The 15088-nt window shown below is 45.3% G+C and overlaps 1 protein-coding gene across 4 annotated transcripts in view; it reads right to left on the minus strand.

Annotated features, from left to right (window-relative positions):
• GLT1D1 (glycosyltransferase 1 domain containing 1) overlaps positions 1-15088 on the minus strand; it is a 121405-nt gene that overhangs the window by 45344 nt on the left and 60973 nt on the right. For 2 of the 4 annotated variants that reach the window (XM_064379575.1, XM_064379578.1), the window contains exons 7-8: positions 8314-8409; positions 7620-7669 (exon numbers count right to left, since the gene is read on the minus strand). The exons of 1 other annotated variant lie outside the window; for it this stretch is intronic. In XM_064379575.1, the coding sequence (XP_064235645.1) occupies positions 7620-7669; positions 8314-8409 (146 nt within the window). The remainder of the gene's footprint in view (positions 1-7619; positions 7670-8313; positions 8410-15088) is intronic. One more of the 4 variants, XM_064379576.1, reaches the window with a different exon arrangement.

A 15088-nucleotide genomic window follows, 5' to 3' on the forward strand; every position in this document is an offset into this window, starting at 1 on the left:
GTTCACAAAAGAGTGGGCTGGGACCCAAGCTGGGACAATCCAGGGCCCTCTTCCTGGACCCCGTTCTTGAAGAGAATGACAGAGACTGAGGCATGGATGGGGCTCCTTTTCTCAGGTCTGAAGCCCTGAAGGAAGGGCTTCTCGACTCGACACCCTGGCCTCTGGAATGCCTTGGTTCTGCCTAAATCCAAGCTGGCTTGCCAGCCTGTCCAGGAATTCTCTTAGTGAGTGTTCCTCTTCTTCTAATAAATAGCTTTCGGCTGGCATTGGGCCAGAGGTGGTTTCTGATGCCTGGGGCAGAGGCTCAGGACTGAACTGCTGTGGTTTCTTCATTGGGACCTCCTGAGAATTGGGGGTCCATGAAGAGAAATGGACACGAGGGAAGCACTGCTATAGATGCACTGCACTGCCTCCTAAAAACTGATGGAGCTGCCCGGGCACAGTGGCTCACACCTGTAATCCTAGCACTTTGCGAGGCTGAGACAGGCGGATCACCTGAGGTGAGGAGTTCGGGACCAGCCTGGTCAACACGGTGAAACCCCATCTCTACTAAAAATACAAAAATTAGCCGGGTGTGGTGGCACATGCCTATAATCCCAGCTACTCGGAAGGCTGAGGTGGGAGAATTGCTTGAACCCGGGGGGGCGGAGGTTGCAGTGAGTCCTGATCGTGGCACTTCACTCCAGCCTGGGTGAAAGAGCAAAACTCCATCTCAAAAAAAAAAAAAAAAAAAAGACTGTCTCTTCCAAGGCACACTAAGTAAGTAAGTCAATGCGATTTTGTACTAAGAGGCAGTGAACGCGATCTGGAAACGCTCCAGCCCTCCACAAGTGTCTAACTGATACCTAAAGGGTGTGTTCACTCACTGAGCTTTGCAGTTAACAGAAAAAGAAACGGGCGGAAGCAGAGTATGCTCCCACTGGCTGCCACAGGTAATGGTGAGATTCAGGGTGTTAAATCCGCTGTGTGCCATAGTCTTTCCAATAAAAATTTTAATGTGTCCCAAGAGTTGACCTCTTACCCACTTCTCAAACCCACCTCCAGATCTTCAGCACGTGCACAAGCCACACTGCAGCAGAGTCTACCACAAGCACGAAATCGCCTTAAGTCTCCTGCTAGTTCTGTATTCAGAACTCTGAAAATTAACCGATGTTTGGAAATTTTATAACGCTGGTGGAGGAGAGGGAGTTTAAGTTGAGTGGTTAGGGGAAGCATATCTGAGAGGGTGGCGTCTGAGCCAGACAGGTCTGCAGAAAGAATTTCGCCCGGAGGAAGCGGAAGCGCACCGGCCCTAACCAGAGAAGAACTTCAGCACGCCCCACACACCCACAGACCCACCCACATACCCCCAATCCAAGGTCACCCAAGTCACAGTGTTTCAAACTACACTGCTACTAGGTAGCAAATTACAAAGTCAATTGTGGGGTAAAATGAAAAGAAGCATTTCTCAAAATGGCATAGGATAGAAAAGCATGTCATAGCAAAAGGCAGCATGGGACAGTTTTTAAAACATCAGAATGCATGAATTGCATGAAGTAAAAGAAAGTGCGTTAACAGACCTTGTTTCTGACGTATGCGTGTGTGGTGTGTGCGCGTGTGCGCGTGGAGCTGGTTACTATGGCAAGTGTGCGGGAATCCGCTCTGCCCACGCCTGGAGCTACCTGTGGATACCCGCCTGGTCCCCACTCTGTGCTCGGTGACACCTGCTGAGTAACTGGAAACGGGCCTTGGTAAAGCGTTGACACCATGGACACTGATAAACAGGGCTTAGAGGAGATAGCGCTCCCCCATTTCCTAAAAAGCTCTCTCTCCCAGTGAGAAGTGGTTTCCTGCTTACAGTTAAAAACCAAACAACACGTGAAGACACTGCCCTATCCACAGCATGCGAGGCGCTGACGCGTGGGCCTAACGCTCCCGTTCCGAAGTTTCTGTTAGATTCAGTGCGGCCTCAGAAGCTTAGATACTCAACTTAACTCCATCCACTGAGATGATGTCAAGGTTTTTGTGGCAGTGGCTCTTGCTTTTCCCCTTAGATTTGAGAAAGACCTTCGACGAGGCAGAGATCTTAAATTAGAGTCATGCCCAGAGCCTTCGCTTCTGCTAAAGGCTCACCAAGGCCGGGAGGACCGGCGGCCTCACTGTGAACCGCAGCTGGATGTGGAAGGCTCAGTTTCAGCAAATCCCAGCACAGCTCGGGGCTATGTGTAAACAGGCACAGGCCTGGCGCTCCTGACTGTTTGCTTAAGCAGCAAATCCATATCTAAAGGGTGCCCGTTTCCATTTCCTAGGACTGCTTTAATTATAGATAGCAAAGTGCCTCGTGGAAGAGGTGCTTTAGAATTCTTAATAATTTATGAATTAAAAAGACTCTCGGACCACAGTCCTTCCCACCCGGGTCCTGGACGCGCTGCCGCAGAGCTGCCTGTCCAGCCCCCTTTTCTCTCTTCACTTTGTGTTATCTGCTCCGCCCAAGCAAACTGACGTGTTGGGCTGCATGTGCAGCTCCAGACGGGAACATCACGGGTTCAGGGCGGTGGTCTAGTTGGGTGGCGGCTCTAGGGGACTCCTCTGGGACCTGTACTTGCCTACCGCACATCTTGTCATCAGGTAGGTTACAGATGGCTTAGACTAGCGTGGAAATGGAGAGTGGGGGCCACTGTAAATCGTGGAGGAGCTAAAGCATCCCCAGATGGGGCTTTCCATCGCCTCTGGGGGCCTATGGCACCTTCAGCCAGCCCATGCCTCCATCTGTTCTTAATTCTGGAATGTCGAGTCCCAGTCAGCTCCTCAACAGCCAAAGCCATTTCGTGATTACCTTCTTCCAGAATTAGAAAAGGAAAGAAAATACAGATGCATTTTGTGTGTGTGTGTGTTTGGTGTGTGTGTGCGTGCGCATATGCTGACATGCGCACAGTGTTTAGTAAGATCCCAGCACTTAAAAATAAAGGCATTTCACTGACACTATTTTTCATAAACACACACACACGTACCTGTCCCTCCAAATAAAAAGAGGAGGCCTCTGGACTTGTGGCTGCTCCTGCAGAGTCAGCTCCCTGCCCTGCAGGGACAAGATTCCTAACAGCCACTTTAGGAGGGAAGGCAAACACTTTTTACTCTCATATTGTGCTTTCAAACATAGGCAAACGACAATTATAGGAGAGGTGCCATAAAGAAGTGGTAGAAGGGGGCGGGGCTCATGCCTGTAATCCCAGCACTGTGAAAGGCCGAGGCGGATGGATCATCTGAGGTCAGGAGTTGGAGACCAGCCTGGTCAACATGGAGAAACCCCGTCTCTACTAAAAATACAAAATTAGCCGGGCGTGGTGGTGCGCACCTGTAAATCCCAGCTACTCGGGAGCCTGAGGCAGAAGAACTGCTTGAACCTGGGAGGCGGAGGCTGCAGTGAGCCGAGATCACACCACTGCACTCCAGCCTGGGAGACAGAGCAAGACTCCATCTCAAAAAAAAAAAAAAAAAAAGAAGTGGTAGAAGAGACATATTTCCTCCGGGAAGCAAAAACATCTCTGACTGCTTCATATGAGAACAACAGCAGCAAGATGGCGTCACTCCTGAAAGACTATTACTTAAGAAGCCATTAAGAAGCAACTGGCACCTGCTGCCTCACCGCAGGCAGCCGAGCTGAGAGGACAGGTAAGTCTAGGAAGGCACCCTTTGTCAGCAGCTCTCTCTTCTCCCACCTCTGCATCGACTCATGGGCACCCTGCGTCTTTACTTCTCTGGAAGAGGGCTCTGTCACATACCCAGTGCTATCCGTGCGCCCCTATGTTTGCCCCCTGAACTAGCTTCCTGGAGAGAAAATGTGACCCCAAAAAAGCCAGACCCAGCGACCAGATCACCTTCGGTTCAGTGTCTGTGGAGGCTCCTCTCCGGCGGGGGCTCTTTTGAAGTATTTCTTCCACCCCACACGCTAATCCTTCACAGAACTCTTTCCCAAACGTTGGCTATTCACATGCACTTTCACAGTCTGTCCTATCTGCACACCATCGGGACCACTGCTTAGTTAATACGCTTTGTGAAGTCCGTTTATTTCGAAAGGAGATTTTCATGGTTGGAAAGCCGGTATCAAGCACTATACATAGGATGTGATATAAGAATGAAAACAATGATGAAAAAGAAAACCACGTTTTACATCCCTTCTAGATGCTGTTGCTGCGTGCCCGTGGCTCCAAGCCTGAGGCCTTCTCTCTTGATTAGCCAGAATTTAGCATCAAACTACAAGCTTTTCTTTCAACGTTCTTCAAACAGAAAAATGAAGAGAGAATTTTAAAAAGTAATAATAATGACTGTGCCTCTATGGGACTTAACATCAATTAGTGTGCTGGGAATTACCTTGTTGCCACAAGGCTAGCACTTAATGTGTGTGTGTGCACGCCTGCACACATGTGTGTATGTGTATGTGTGTGCACGCCTGCACACACGTGTGTATGTGCATATGTATGCATGTATGTGCATATGTACGTGTGTGCGCACTCCTGCACACACGTATGTGCATATGTACGTGTGCGCTCCTGCACACACGTGTATGTGCATATGTACGTGTGTGCGTGCCTGCACACACATGTGTATGTGCATATGTACGTGTGTGTATGTGCATATGTACGTGTGTGCACTCCTGCACACACGTGTGTATGTGCATATGTACGTGTGTGCGCACTCCTGCACACACGTGTGTATGTGCATATGTACGTGTGTGCACTCCTGCACACACGTGTGTATGTGCATATGTACGTGTGTGTGCGCACTCCTGCACACACGTATGTGCATATGTGTGTGTATGTGCATATGTACGTGTGTGCAGGAGTGCACACACGTGTGTATGTGCATGTGTACGTGTGTGTGCACTCCTGCACACACGGGTGTGTGCATATGTGTGTGTGCACACTTACACGTGTGTATGTGCATATGTACATATGCGCACTCCTGCACACGTGTATGTGCATATGTACATGTGTGCGTGCCTGCACACACGTGTGTATGCGCATATGTACGAGTGTGTGTGCACACTCCTGCACACAGGTATGTATGTGTGTATGTACGTGTGTGTGGGCGTATGTTAACAAACTGCCACATTTAAGCGTCATTTAGCTTCCATATGGTATTCATGTGGCCACACAGATTCTAGCCCTTGATGTTTCTGTTTGTTTGTTTTGAAACGGAGTCTTGCTCTGTCACCCAGGCTGGAGTGCAGTGGTGCGATCTCGGCTCACTGCAACCTCCACTTCCCGGGTTCAAGTGATTCTTGTGGCTCAGCCTCCCGAAGAGCTGGGATTATAGGTGCAGGCCATCAAGCCTGGCTGAATTTTGTATTTTTAGTAGAGACAGTTTTCACCATGTTGGCCAGGCTGTTGTCAATCTCCCGACCTCAGGTGATCTGCCCGCTTTGGCCTCCTAAAGTGCTGGATTCCAGGCATGAGCCACTGCGCCCGGCTAGCCCTTGACATTTTTCATACCTTATGTGGTCCTTTCCAGGTAAATATTTCCAAATGCCTTTGAAAATACGAGAAAAGCCTGCAACTCCCCCAGCATGCTTTTTGGGGTTTTCTAGGGAACTAGAAAAACTGTATAAGGAAGAACCGCAAAACAAACCAGGCTCCGTGCAGTTGTGTAAAGTTCCATTCACTCCGGTTTTCAGGGACACTGCTGTTTTAGGGACCAGAAACAGAAACCCCTCAAAGAAATGGAGTTGACACTGCCAGTGCTACACCCGTCAGGCTGAAAACACTAAGGGTGTTTGTTTTTTAGATTGCTTGAAGTCAATACAAGTTCATTTGCGTGAGATGACCAGTGCAGCCACACAGATTTTATCAACACTACAGACCAGGCAGCTGTGTAGTCTGTGGGAGCTGCAATCGCAAAACACCAGAAACCGGAGGCTGACAAACCACAGACATGCACTGCTCACAGTCCCAGAGGCTGCAGGCCCGACATCGAGTTGTGGGCAAGATGGGTGTCTGGCGAGGCCTGTTCCCATCCAGATGCTCACCGCATCCTTGCTTGGCGGAAGGGGCGAGGCAGCTCTCTGGGGCCTCCCTAACAGGCACTCATCTTCCCTTATGCCTGAATCACCCTCAAAGGCCCCACCTCTTAATACCCTCACACTGGGGATTAGGCTTCAGCATGGGAGTTTGGAGGGACGCATACACACAGGCCACAGCAGCAACCACAGAACAGAAACCCCACAATGAGGCCGGGTGCCGTGGCTCACGCCTGGAATCCTAGCACTTTGGGAGGCTGAGGTGGGCGGATTGTCTGAGCTCAGGAGTTTCAGACCAGCCTGGCCAACGTGGCTAAACTCTACTAAAAATACAAAAATTAGCCAGGCGTGGTGGCGAGCGCCTGTAATCCCAGCTACTCGAAGACTGAGGTGGGACAATTGCGTGAACCCAGGAAGCAGAGGTTGCAGTGAGCTGAGATCACGCCATTGCACAACAGCCTGAGTGACAAGGGTGAAACTCCATCTCAAAGAAAAGAAAACCCACAAAGACAAGGAGCTGTCACGGCCAGCAGTCCACCCTGTCTAACTGGAAACACTAGGTGTATTCTGTTTTCCAAACTGCTTGGAATAAGTATGAGCTCATTCTGGCGAGATGCCCAGTGCAGCCACAGATTCTATGACTCTAAGTGCTTGGGACTGCTGCCAGGACCGGCATGGAACACAGCAGGTATTGGATCCTCATCTGGTGAGGGATGAGTGAATATCCTGGAGTCCCCATGGAATTGGAGGCGGCATCTCCAAGTGTCTCCCAGGGGCTCTATCCTTGGTCACGGCCGTCATGATCGGGTCGGAACGTCTCCCGTCCCAGTGTGTTTCTCAGATTTACAGATACTCATTTCCACACAACAGGGCTCCCAAAGGTGTCACCTGCCACCCGATGCTGGTTAGAAGGAATGACAACAAGTTTGTTGAGCAATTTAAGGAAATTTCAAAAACAGTTTGGATCACACATAGCATTTGCCTTATGCACCAAATTAGATTAATTTTCACTTTGTATAACTTTAATTTTCTCTCTACTGAACTCCTCTGTATTTCTTTTTTGGTTTTGTTTGTTTGTTTGTTTGTTTTGAGACAGAATCTTGCTCCGTTACTCAGGCTGGAGTGCAGTGGCACAGTCTTGGCTCACTGCAACCTCCACCTCCCGGGGTCAAGTAATTCTCCTGCCTCAGCCTCCCTAGCAGCTGAGATTACAGGCACCCACCACCATGCCTGGCTAAATTTTGTATTTCTAGTAGAGACGAGGGTTTCACCATGTTCTCAGGACTGGTCTCGAACCTCTGCCCTCAGGTGATCTGCCTGCCTCAGCCTCCCAAAGTGCTGGGATTACAGGCAGTAGTCACTGCACCTGGCTGGACTCCTCCGCATTTCTGTAGAAGTAATTAGTTTTATGAAATAAATTAGTTGTAAAGATTAATTGTAGTTGTAATGATCTTTAAACCTTGGTCTAGTTTTCATTTTTTAAAAGGCAAACTGACTTCATTTACTTAAAAAGAGGAAAACCCCACTTGGATAGAAGAGCAATGTAAACTAATTGTGGAAAATATATAAAAAGTATACATAAGGAAACAAAGGTGAGATCCATGTTTACGGCGCATCAACTTACTTCAGGCCCCACAATCACCAGGTACACATTGGGCTCCTCCTGGTGCCATTCTGGCGAAGAAAAAAGAAAGCAAAGAAACACTTAACATGGGTTCCAGCCACGGCTGCAAACATAGTTTACTTCAGTATAAATTTCTCAGTTATTATTTCATACCATTTGGCTTTCATTCATAATATTAGTCAATTTAAATAGTACTTATTTAGAATTTCTATATTTGACATTTTATGATTTTAAGCAGAGTTTTTTTCTACAATAATATCCATTATCTAGATTTCTAATTTACTGGATAACTAGGATGAGTGTCCGATATCACTACAATTCAATGTGGACTTTGGAATATACTAAAGCTATATAGATTAGCTTAAACAATAAATAAAACTCCAAATGCATCATACAGATTGGTATGTGTGAAATATTTTCAGGTAAAATTCTTTTAGTCTTACAATTATTTGCTATTTTTGTGATTTTCTTGGAACTTGAGGGCATAGGACAGTGGAAAACAAGTGGAAATTCCTCCCAGAGCTGCTGATCCCACACACTGTTTTTCTGGTCTTTTCGAAAGTAGCGATCTAGAAACAGCTCTCACGTGCAGAGAATGAGCTAAGGAAAGCTCAAAGCCCTGAAGAGAGAAATGCTGAGACGCGAGCCCACAGGAATTCCATAAACAACGGAGGAAGGTAACCAGCAAGCACACCTGAAAATGCGCCCACCAGGTAGAGAGGGTCCTTCACTTGTCGAAGTCCACATATCAGAAGAAATACGTGCAAATTGTCAGCACTTTGGTTAATCTCTGTAAGAGAAGAGTTCAGAATGTTTTCAGTAGGGAGGACTCTGGATGCTGCCGCAGCAGTGATATCACAGAAGCATTCAGAAGTGGAGGCCTCTGACTTCGAGGCCAGCTGCTCCTATTCTTACCTTTTTATTTTTGAGACAGAGTCTTGCTCTGTTGTCCAGGCTGAGTGCAGTGGCACAATCTCAGCTTGGCTCACTGCAACCTCCATCTCTTGGGTTCAAGCAATTCTCCTGCCTTAGCCTCCTGAGTAGCTGAGATTACAGACACGCACCACCATGCCTGTCTAATTTTTGTATTTTTAATAGAGATGGGGTTTCACCATGTTGGCCAGGCTGGTCTCAAACTCCTGACCTCAGATGATCTGCCCGCCTCGGCCTCCCAAAGTGCTTAGATTACAGGTGTGAGCCACTGTGCCCCGCCCCTACTCTTACTTTTATATTAATGTCCTTGCTGTCAACTATTCCCACCAAAAATGCTTTCTGGTGGGAAAAATGGAGCTGGGCTCAGGCTGTAAAATGCCACTTCACCTCTGCTGTAAAGAAGAAGCATGAGGCAAGGGAAAACTGACTCAACTATGACTTAAATAGTAGCCAGATATTCTAGAAAAGACTTAGATATAATTCCAGATAGGAAGAATAATTTATTGATGAAACTAGAAAAATGTACTCATGAACTCATATATGCATAGAGGGATACACACATCTAAATAAACACATGTCCTGGAATCAACCCAAATGCCCATCAATGATAGACTGGATCAAGAAAATGTGGTACATATACACCATGGAATACTATGCAGCCATAAAAAGGAACAAGATCATGTCCTTTTCAGAGACACGGATGGAGTTGGAATCCATTATCCTCAGCAAACTAAACACTGCATGTTCTCACTTATGAATGGGAGCTGAATGAGAAGAGCACATGGACACATCAGGGGAAGGACACACACTGGGGCCTGTCGGAGTGTGGGAGAGGCAGGAGGGAGAGCACCAGGAAGAATAGCTAACGGACAATGGGCTTAACACCTAAGTGATTGGATAATCTGAGCCATTGCGCCAGGCCAAGAATGAGGCTTTAGTGTGGAGACTCAGCCATCCTGGTTGCATGAAGCCCTGAACACATGATGAGCTCATGCAGGACCCAGTGAAAGTTTAGCCAACTGTAAGTGTCCAGGTGAGCCTGGTGGACACACACGAAGCGGCCCTCATGGAAGAAATGCATCAGGAGAAATGCAGGGTGGCTGCTTTCAGTTGGTGAATCTTATATTTTTTTTCTTTTGAGACAGAGTCTCACTCTGTTGCCTAGGCTGGAGTGCAGTGACCCGATCTTGGCTCACTGCAACCACCGCCTCCCAGGTTCAAGTGCTTCTCCTGCCTCAGCTTCCTGAGTAGATAGGACTACAGGCACGTGCCACTGTGCCCGGTTAATTTTTTTTTCTATTTTTAGTACAAATTGGGTTTCACTATGTTGGCCAGGCTGGTCTCGATCTCCTGACCTTGTAATCCACCCACCTTAAAAGTGCTGGGATTGCAGGTGTGAGCCACCACGCCCGGCCCATCTTTTTTTTTTTTTAATGAGAAAATATGTTTAATTTTGTAATAAAAGTTTCTGGAAAAGAGGCATAAATTTAGACACATTTGCTTCACAGTCCAAATTTCCTATAGTGCATCTGCTCTCTGATGTGAGGGATCCCTGTCGGGTGCCATTGCTCATGCCTGTAACCCCAGCACTGTGGGAGGCCGAGGCGGGCAGATCACCTGAGGTCAGGAGTTGGAGACCAGGCTGACCAACTCGTTGAAACCCTGTCTCTACTAAAAATACAAAAATTAGCCAGGTATGGTGGCGGGCACCTGTAATCCCAGCTACTTGGGAGGCTGAGGCAGGAGAATCGCTTGAATCCAGGAGACGGAGGTTGCAGTGAGCTGATATGGTGCCACGACACTCCCAGTCTGGATGACACAGTGAGACTCCATATCAAAAAAAAAAAAAAGTGAGGGATCCAGACCAAGACATCTGCAGATACAGGAAAAAGCTGAGCCTTATTAGCAAAGGACTTGGGAGGCCTTAGAGGGTCCGTACCCCCATCACAGGACAAATGGGAGCAGCTGGCACATCCTGAGGCGGCTTATTCCAGCTCAGCAGACGATGCATTCAATAGAAATTGCTAATATAAAAACTTCAGTATTTATAACCTGTATAATGGACTATAAAATCATGCAGGTTAGTTTTTCTTTCCCAGGATGGGCATTCATTCATTATTTAATTCAAACACTGCCATTTTCTCTGTGCTATCCAGATCTTGAACAGAAATACAACTAGTCTGAATATAATGAGTTATGGAAACCACTTTAACACAATCACAAGAGCTTCAAGAAATTAACACCTAACTGGAGAAAATCTTTACTGAAATGTTAAGATCGAGATTGTCGCTCTTAGAAAAGCCTTGGAAAATTGTCATAGCCTCTGAATAAGCTGTTGACAATATGCATTGTCAACTTTCATTGAAATATGTTGAGTTTTTAATATTTCCTTAATACTTTTTTTTTTTTGAGATGGAGTCTCAGCCTGTTGCCCGGGCTGGAGTGCAATGGTGCGTTCTCAGCTCACTACAACCTCTGCCTCCTGGGTTCAAGTGATTCTCCTGCCTCACTCTTCCAAGTAGCTGGGACAACAGGTGCAGGCCACCATGCCCGGCTTATTTTTTTATTTTTGGTAGAGATGAGGTTTCACCATGTTGGCCAGGCTGGGCTTGAACTCCTGACCTCAGGTGATCTACTGGCCTCATCCTCCCAAAGTGCTGGGATTACAGGCATGAGCCACCACGCCCGGCCCTTTCCTTAATATTCTAAGTGGAAATGCAAACCTTAGGGAGTCCTTGTTTAACCAAAAGTCTCAGCTAGAAGCTACATGCAGAATTTGAATTGAGGTCAGAAGAATTTGAGGTTAGACATTTGAATATGAGGTCAAGAGTCAAGCTATTCACTTTCATAAATGATTTTTTTTTATGGAGAAAACTTTACAGGATTGAAAGATCAGGTAGGAGAAACAGGCAAAGCCTACATTACTAGGAAAGAGCCAGTAATGAATGCTAAAATTTGCAAGTGAAAGTTTGATGAGGATAGAGATTAAGAGAGCCCTCTCAAAAATTACTTATTAATTACAAAGGAAATATAATACCTGTACAGTACATGAAGGAACCAGGGGATACCAGCTTAACTAAGGGAGAAAAGCTTAGCCCAGCACACATGGCCTGTGTGTAGACACACACACACACACACACACACACACACACACACACACACACAGTTTATATAGTCAGAAAAAGATCTCTGGTATTGGGACAAGCTGATGCCTTCCACATCCAGACGTGACTCCCTGAGAAGGAAGCAGCATCACGTCCCTCACATTTTTAATGTGCATGGAAGATCTATTCACATACACAGCAGGAGGAAGAGAGAAGGAAGGAAGGACAAGGAGAACCACAAATGTGCCATAAAAAGGGGGAAAGTCAAGAATCAGTATTACCAAATTGGAAAAAAAAAAAAAGCAAATACCAAACAGTCTACAAAGATGGCATCCAGAGATGGCATTCAAAGCACTGTCTGAAGAACCTAGGTGCCATCAGGTGAAGAGACTATGTTTCTGTATTTTTGCTGTGTGAGAAGTATGAGTGCTGGAATTTTGTTCCTTTGCTCTGACGCACTTAGCTACTGAGAACTCCAGGCTCTGAAGACCCGTTAGCATTTTGGTCACGTAGGCTGGAAAAAAGTGGCCCTCCCACTACCCATATCCCAGGATCTCCTGGAAAGATGATCCTGGGAAGAGAACCATCCATAAGGTGCAATATTGACTTTAAGAGTTTTTTGACAATGACATATGGTAAGATAAACTATTATGCTGCAACTCAGTCACACGAGATATATAAATACGCACAGACACAGAGGTTATATATAATTAAAAACAACTTTGGTTTATTACATGCAAGACACTTAGATGTTTTCTGTTTAATTTCACTTCCATTTTTGAAAGTGCTGGTCCCTGACTTACTAAATTCATGATGAGACCCCTGACCTGCAGGACGCTGCAGGGAGATGAGCAAATCCTATATTCCTTTCCTCTCTCCTCATCTTCTTCCTGGGCTGGAGATTAAATGTAATGGGAATATAGGAAACTAAATTAGAAAATGATGGAATGAAGGGCTATATGCCTCGTCTTATTCTAGGTTTTTTTTTTTCCAACGACCTTGTAAGAAATAATAAGAATAAAAAGAATAGTGTAATATAGGATATCTGGTGCAAATTGAATACAATGAAATAGTCAATGGATAGAAAAACAAATGCCAACATGTAAGAAACTTTTTTTTTTTAGGACCTAGTACAGTACCTTCCACTTTTTTTTTTAGAAAAAAAAAAAAAAAGGAATAAAGACAGAAAGAAAAAAAAAATGAAGAAGAGGAAGAAAAAGGAAGAGAAAGAGGGAGAGAGAATGGGAGTATTGCTTTATTGCCCAGGCTAGAACGCAGTCTAAAAATGGGAATTGAAAACCTCTTTTATGCCAATAATTGTGCGTAACAATGGAGACAGGAAGGAATAAGGGAAGAAAATAACAAACAAGCAGCCAACCAATATTGCATTTAAACCTATGAAATGCTATGCAATTATTGAGCAGTGATTTACTTCCAATTATGTAGTCACTTTTGGAATAGGTGTGATATGGTACTGATAAGAATGTATGTTTTGTGTATTTGAAGTGGAGAGTTCTATAAATGTTTAATAAGTTTAGTTGTTCCAGGTCTGAGTTCAAGTCCTGTATATCCTTGTTAATTTTCTATCTCATTGATCAGTCTAATATTGACAATGTGATGTTACAGTCTACCACTATTATTTTGTGGGAGGCTAAGTCTCTTTACAAGTCATTAAGAACTTGTCTTATGTATCTGGGTGCTCCTGTATTGGGTACGTGTATATATAGAATCATTAGCTCTTCTTGTTGCATTGATCCTTTTACCATTATGTAATGTCCTTCTTTGCCTCTTTGGATCTTTGTTGCTTTAAAGTCTATTTTATCAGAGGTGAGAATTGCAACTTCTGCTTTTTATTTATTTATGTTTGCTCTCCGTTTGGTTGGTAAATATTCCTCTGTCCCTTTGTTTTGAGTCTTTGTGTATCATTGCATGTGAGATGGGTCTGAATACAGTGTACTGATGGGTTTTGGCTTTTTATCCAGTTAATAATATATATGAGTTTAATACTGCCATTTGATGCTAGCTGGATATATTTTTGGAAAGGCTGATACTGGTTGCTCCTTTATATGTATAGTGCTTCTTTCAGAAGCTTCTGCAAAGCAGGCCTGGTGATGGTGAAATCTCTAAGTACTTGCTTGTTTGCAAAAGATTTTATTTTTCCTTCGCTTTTGAAGCTCAGTTTGGCTGGATATGAAATTCTGGGTTGAAAGTTCTTTTCTTTAATGATGTTGAATATTGGCCCCCAATCTTTTCTGGCTTGTAGGGTTTCTGCTGAGAGATCTGCTGTAAGTCTGATAGGCTTCCCTTTGTGGGTAACCTGACCTTTCTCTGGCTGCTCTTAGTATTTTCTCCTTCATTTCAACCCTAATGAATCTGACGATTACGTGCCTTGGGGTTGGTCGTCTTGAGGAATATCTTTGTGGTGTTCTCTGTATTACCTGGAGTTGAATATTGTCCTGTTTTACTAGGTTGGGAAAGTTTTCCTGAATAATCTCCTGAAGAGTATTTTCCAACTTGGATTCATTCTCTTCGTCAGATTCAGGTACACCTATCAAACGTAGATTAGGTCTTTTCACGTAGTCCCATATTTCTTGGAGACTTTGCTCATTCTTTTTTATCCTTTTTTCTCTAATCTTGACTTCTCGTTTTAGTTCGTTAAGTTGGTCTTCGAACTCTGATATCCTTTCTTCTGCTTGATCAATTCGACTGTTAAAACTTGTGCATACTTCGCAAAGTTCTCGTGTTGTTTTTCAGCTCCATTAATTCACCTATATTCCTCTCCAAATTGTCTATTCTCGTTAGCATTTCGTCAAACCTTTTTTCAAAGTTCTTAGTTTCTTTGCATTGGGTTAGAACAAGTTCTTGTAATCCACAGAAGTTTCTTATCATCCACCTTCTGAAGTCCACTTCTGTTAATGGATCGCACTTGTTCTCCATCAGGCCTTGTTCCGTTGCTGATGAGGAACTGTGATCCCCTGTAGAGGGAGAGGCATTCTGATTTTGGGTATTCTCAGCCTTTTTACGCTGGTTTCTTCCCATCATTGTAAATTTATCCATCTGTCGTCTTTGTGATTTCCGACTTTCAAATTAGGTTTCTGAGTGGACATCTAGCTTGTTGATTCCCAGTGCCGAAATCTGAGCAATCCACTGCGCCGGCCAAAACAGCAGTGTTAAGATTGATGGTGCTTTTCTGCCCGGGAATCGGCCAAAAGGGGACCCAGTCCCGCTCACTCTGCACCAAGAACTGCTGCGCTGAGGCGCCAGCAAAACTGCCACGTCGGCCACAAGAGTCGCGCTGGCGACCCGTGGGGCTCCTCCGCTGGGAATCTCCTGGTCTGTGAGCAACAAAAATTCGTCTGAAAGTGTGGTGTCCTCTCGTTCTCTGCACTTTCACTGGGAGCTACAATCTCGAGCTGCCAGTGGTCAGCCATC

Source organism: Aotus nancymaae, unplaced genomic scaffold, assembly GCF_030222135.1.
Source record: "Aotus nancymaae isolate 86718 unplaced genomic scaffold, 86718_ANA_hifiasm-v0.15.2.pri h1tg000021l, whole genome shotgun sequence".
NCBI classification, from domain to species: Eukaryota; Metazoa; Chordata; class Mammalia; order Primates; family Aotidae; genus Aotus; species Aotus nancymaae.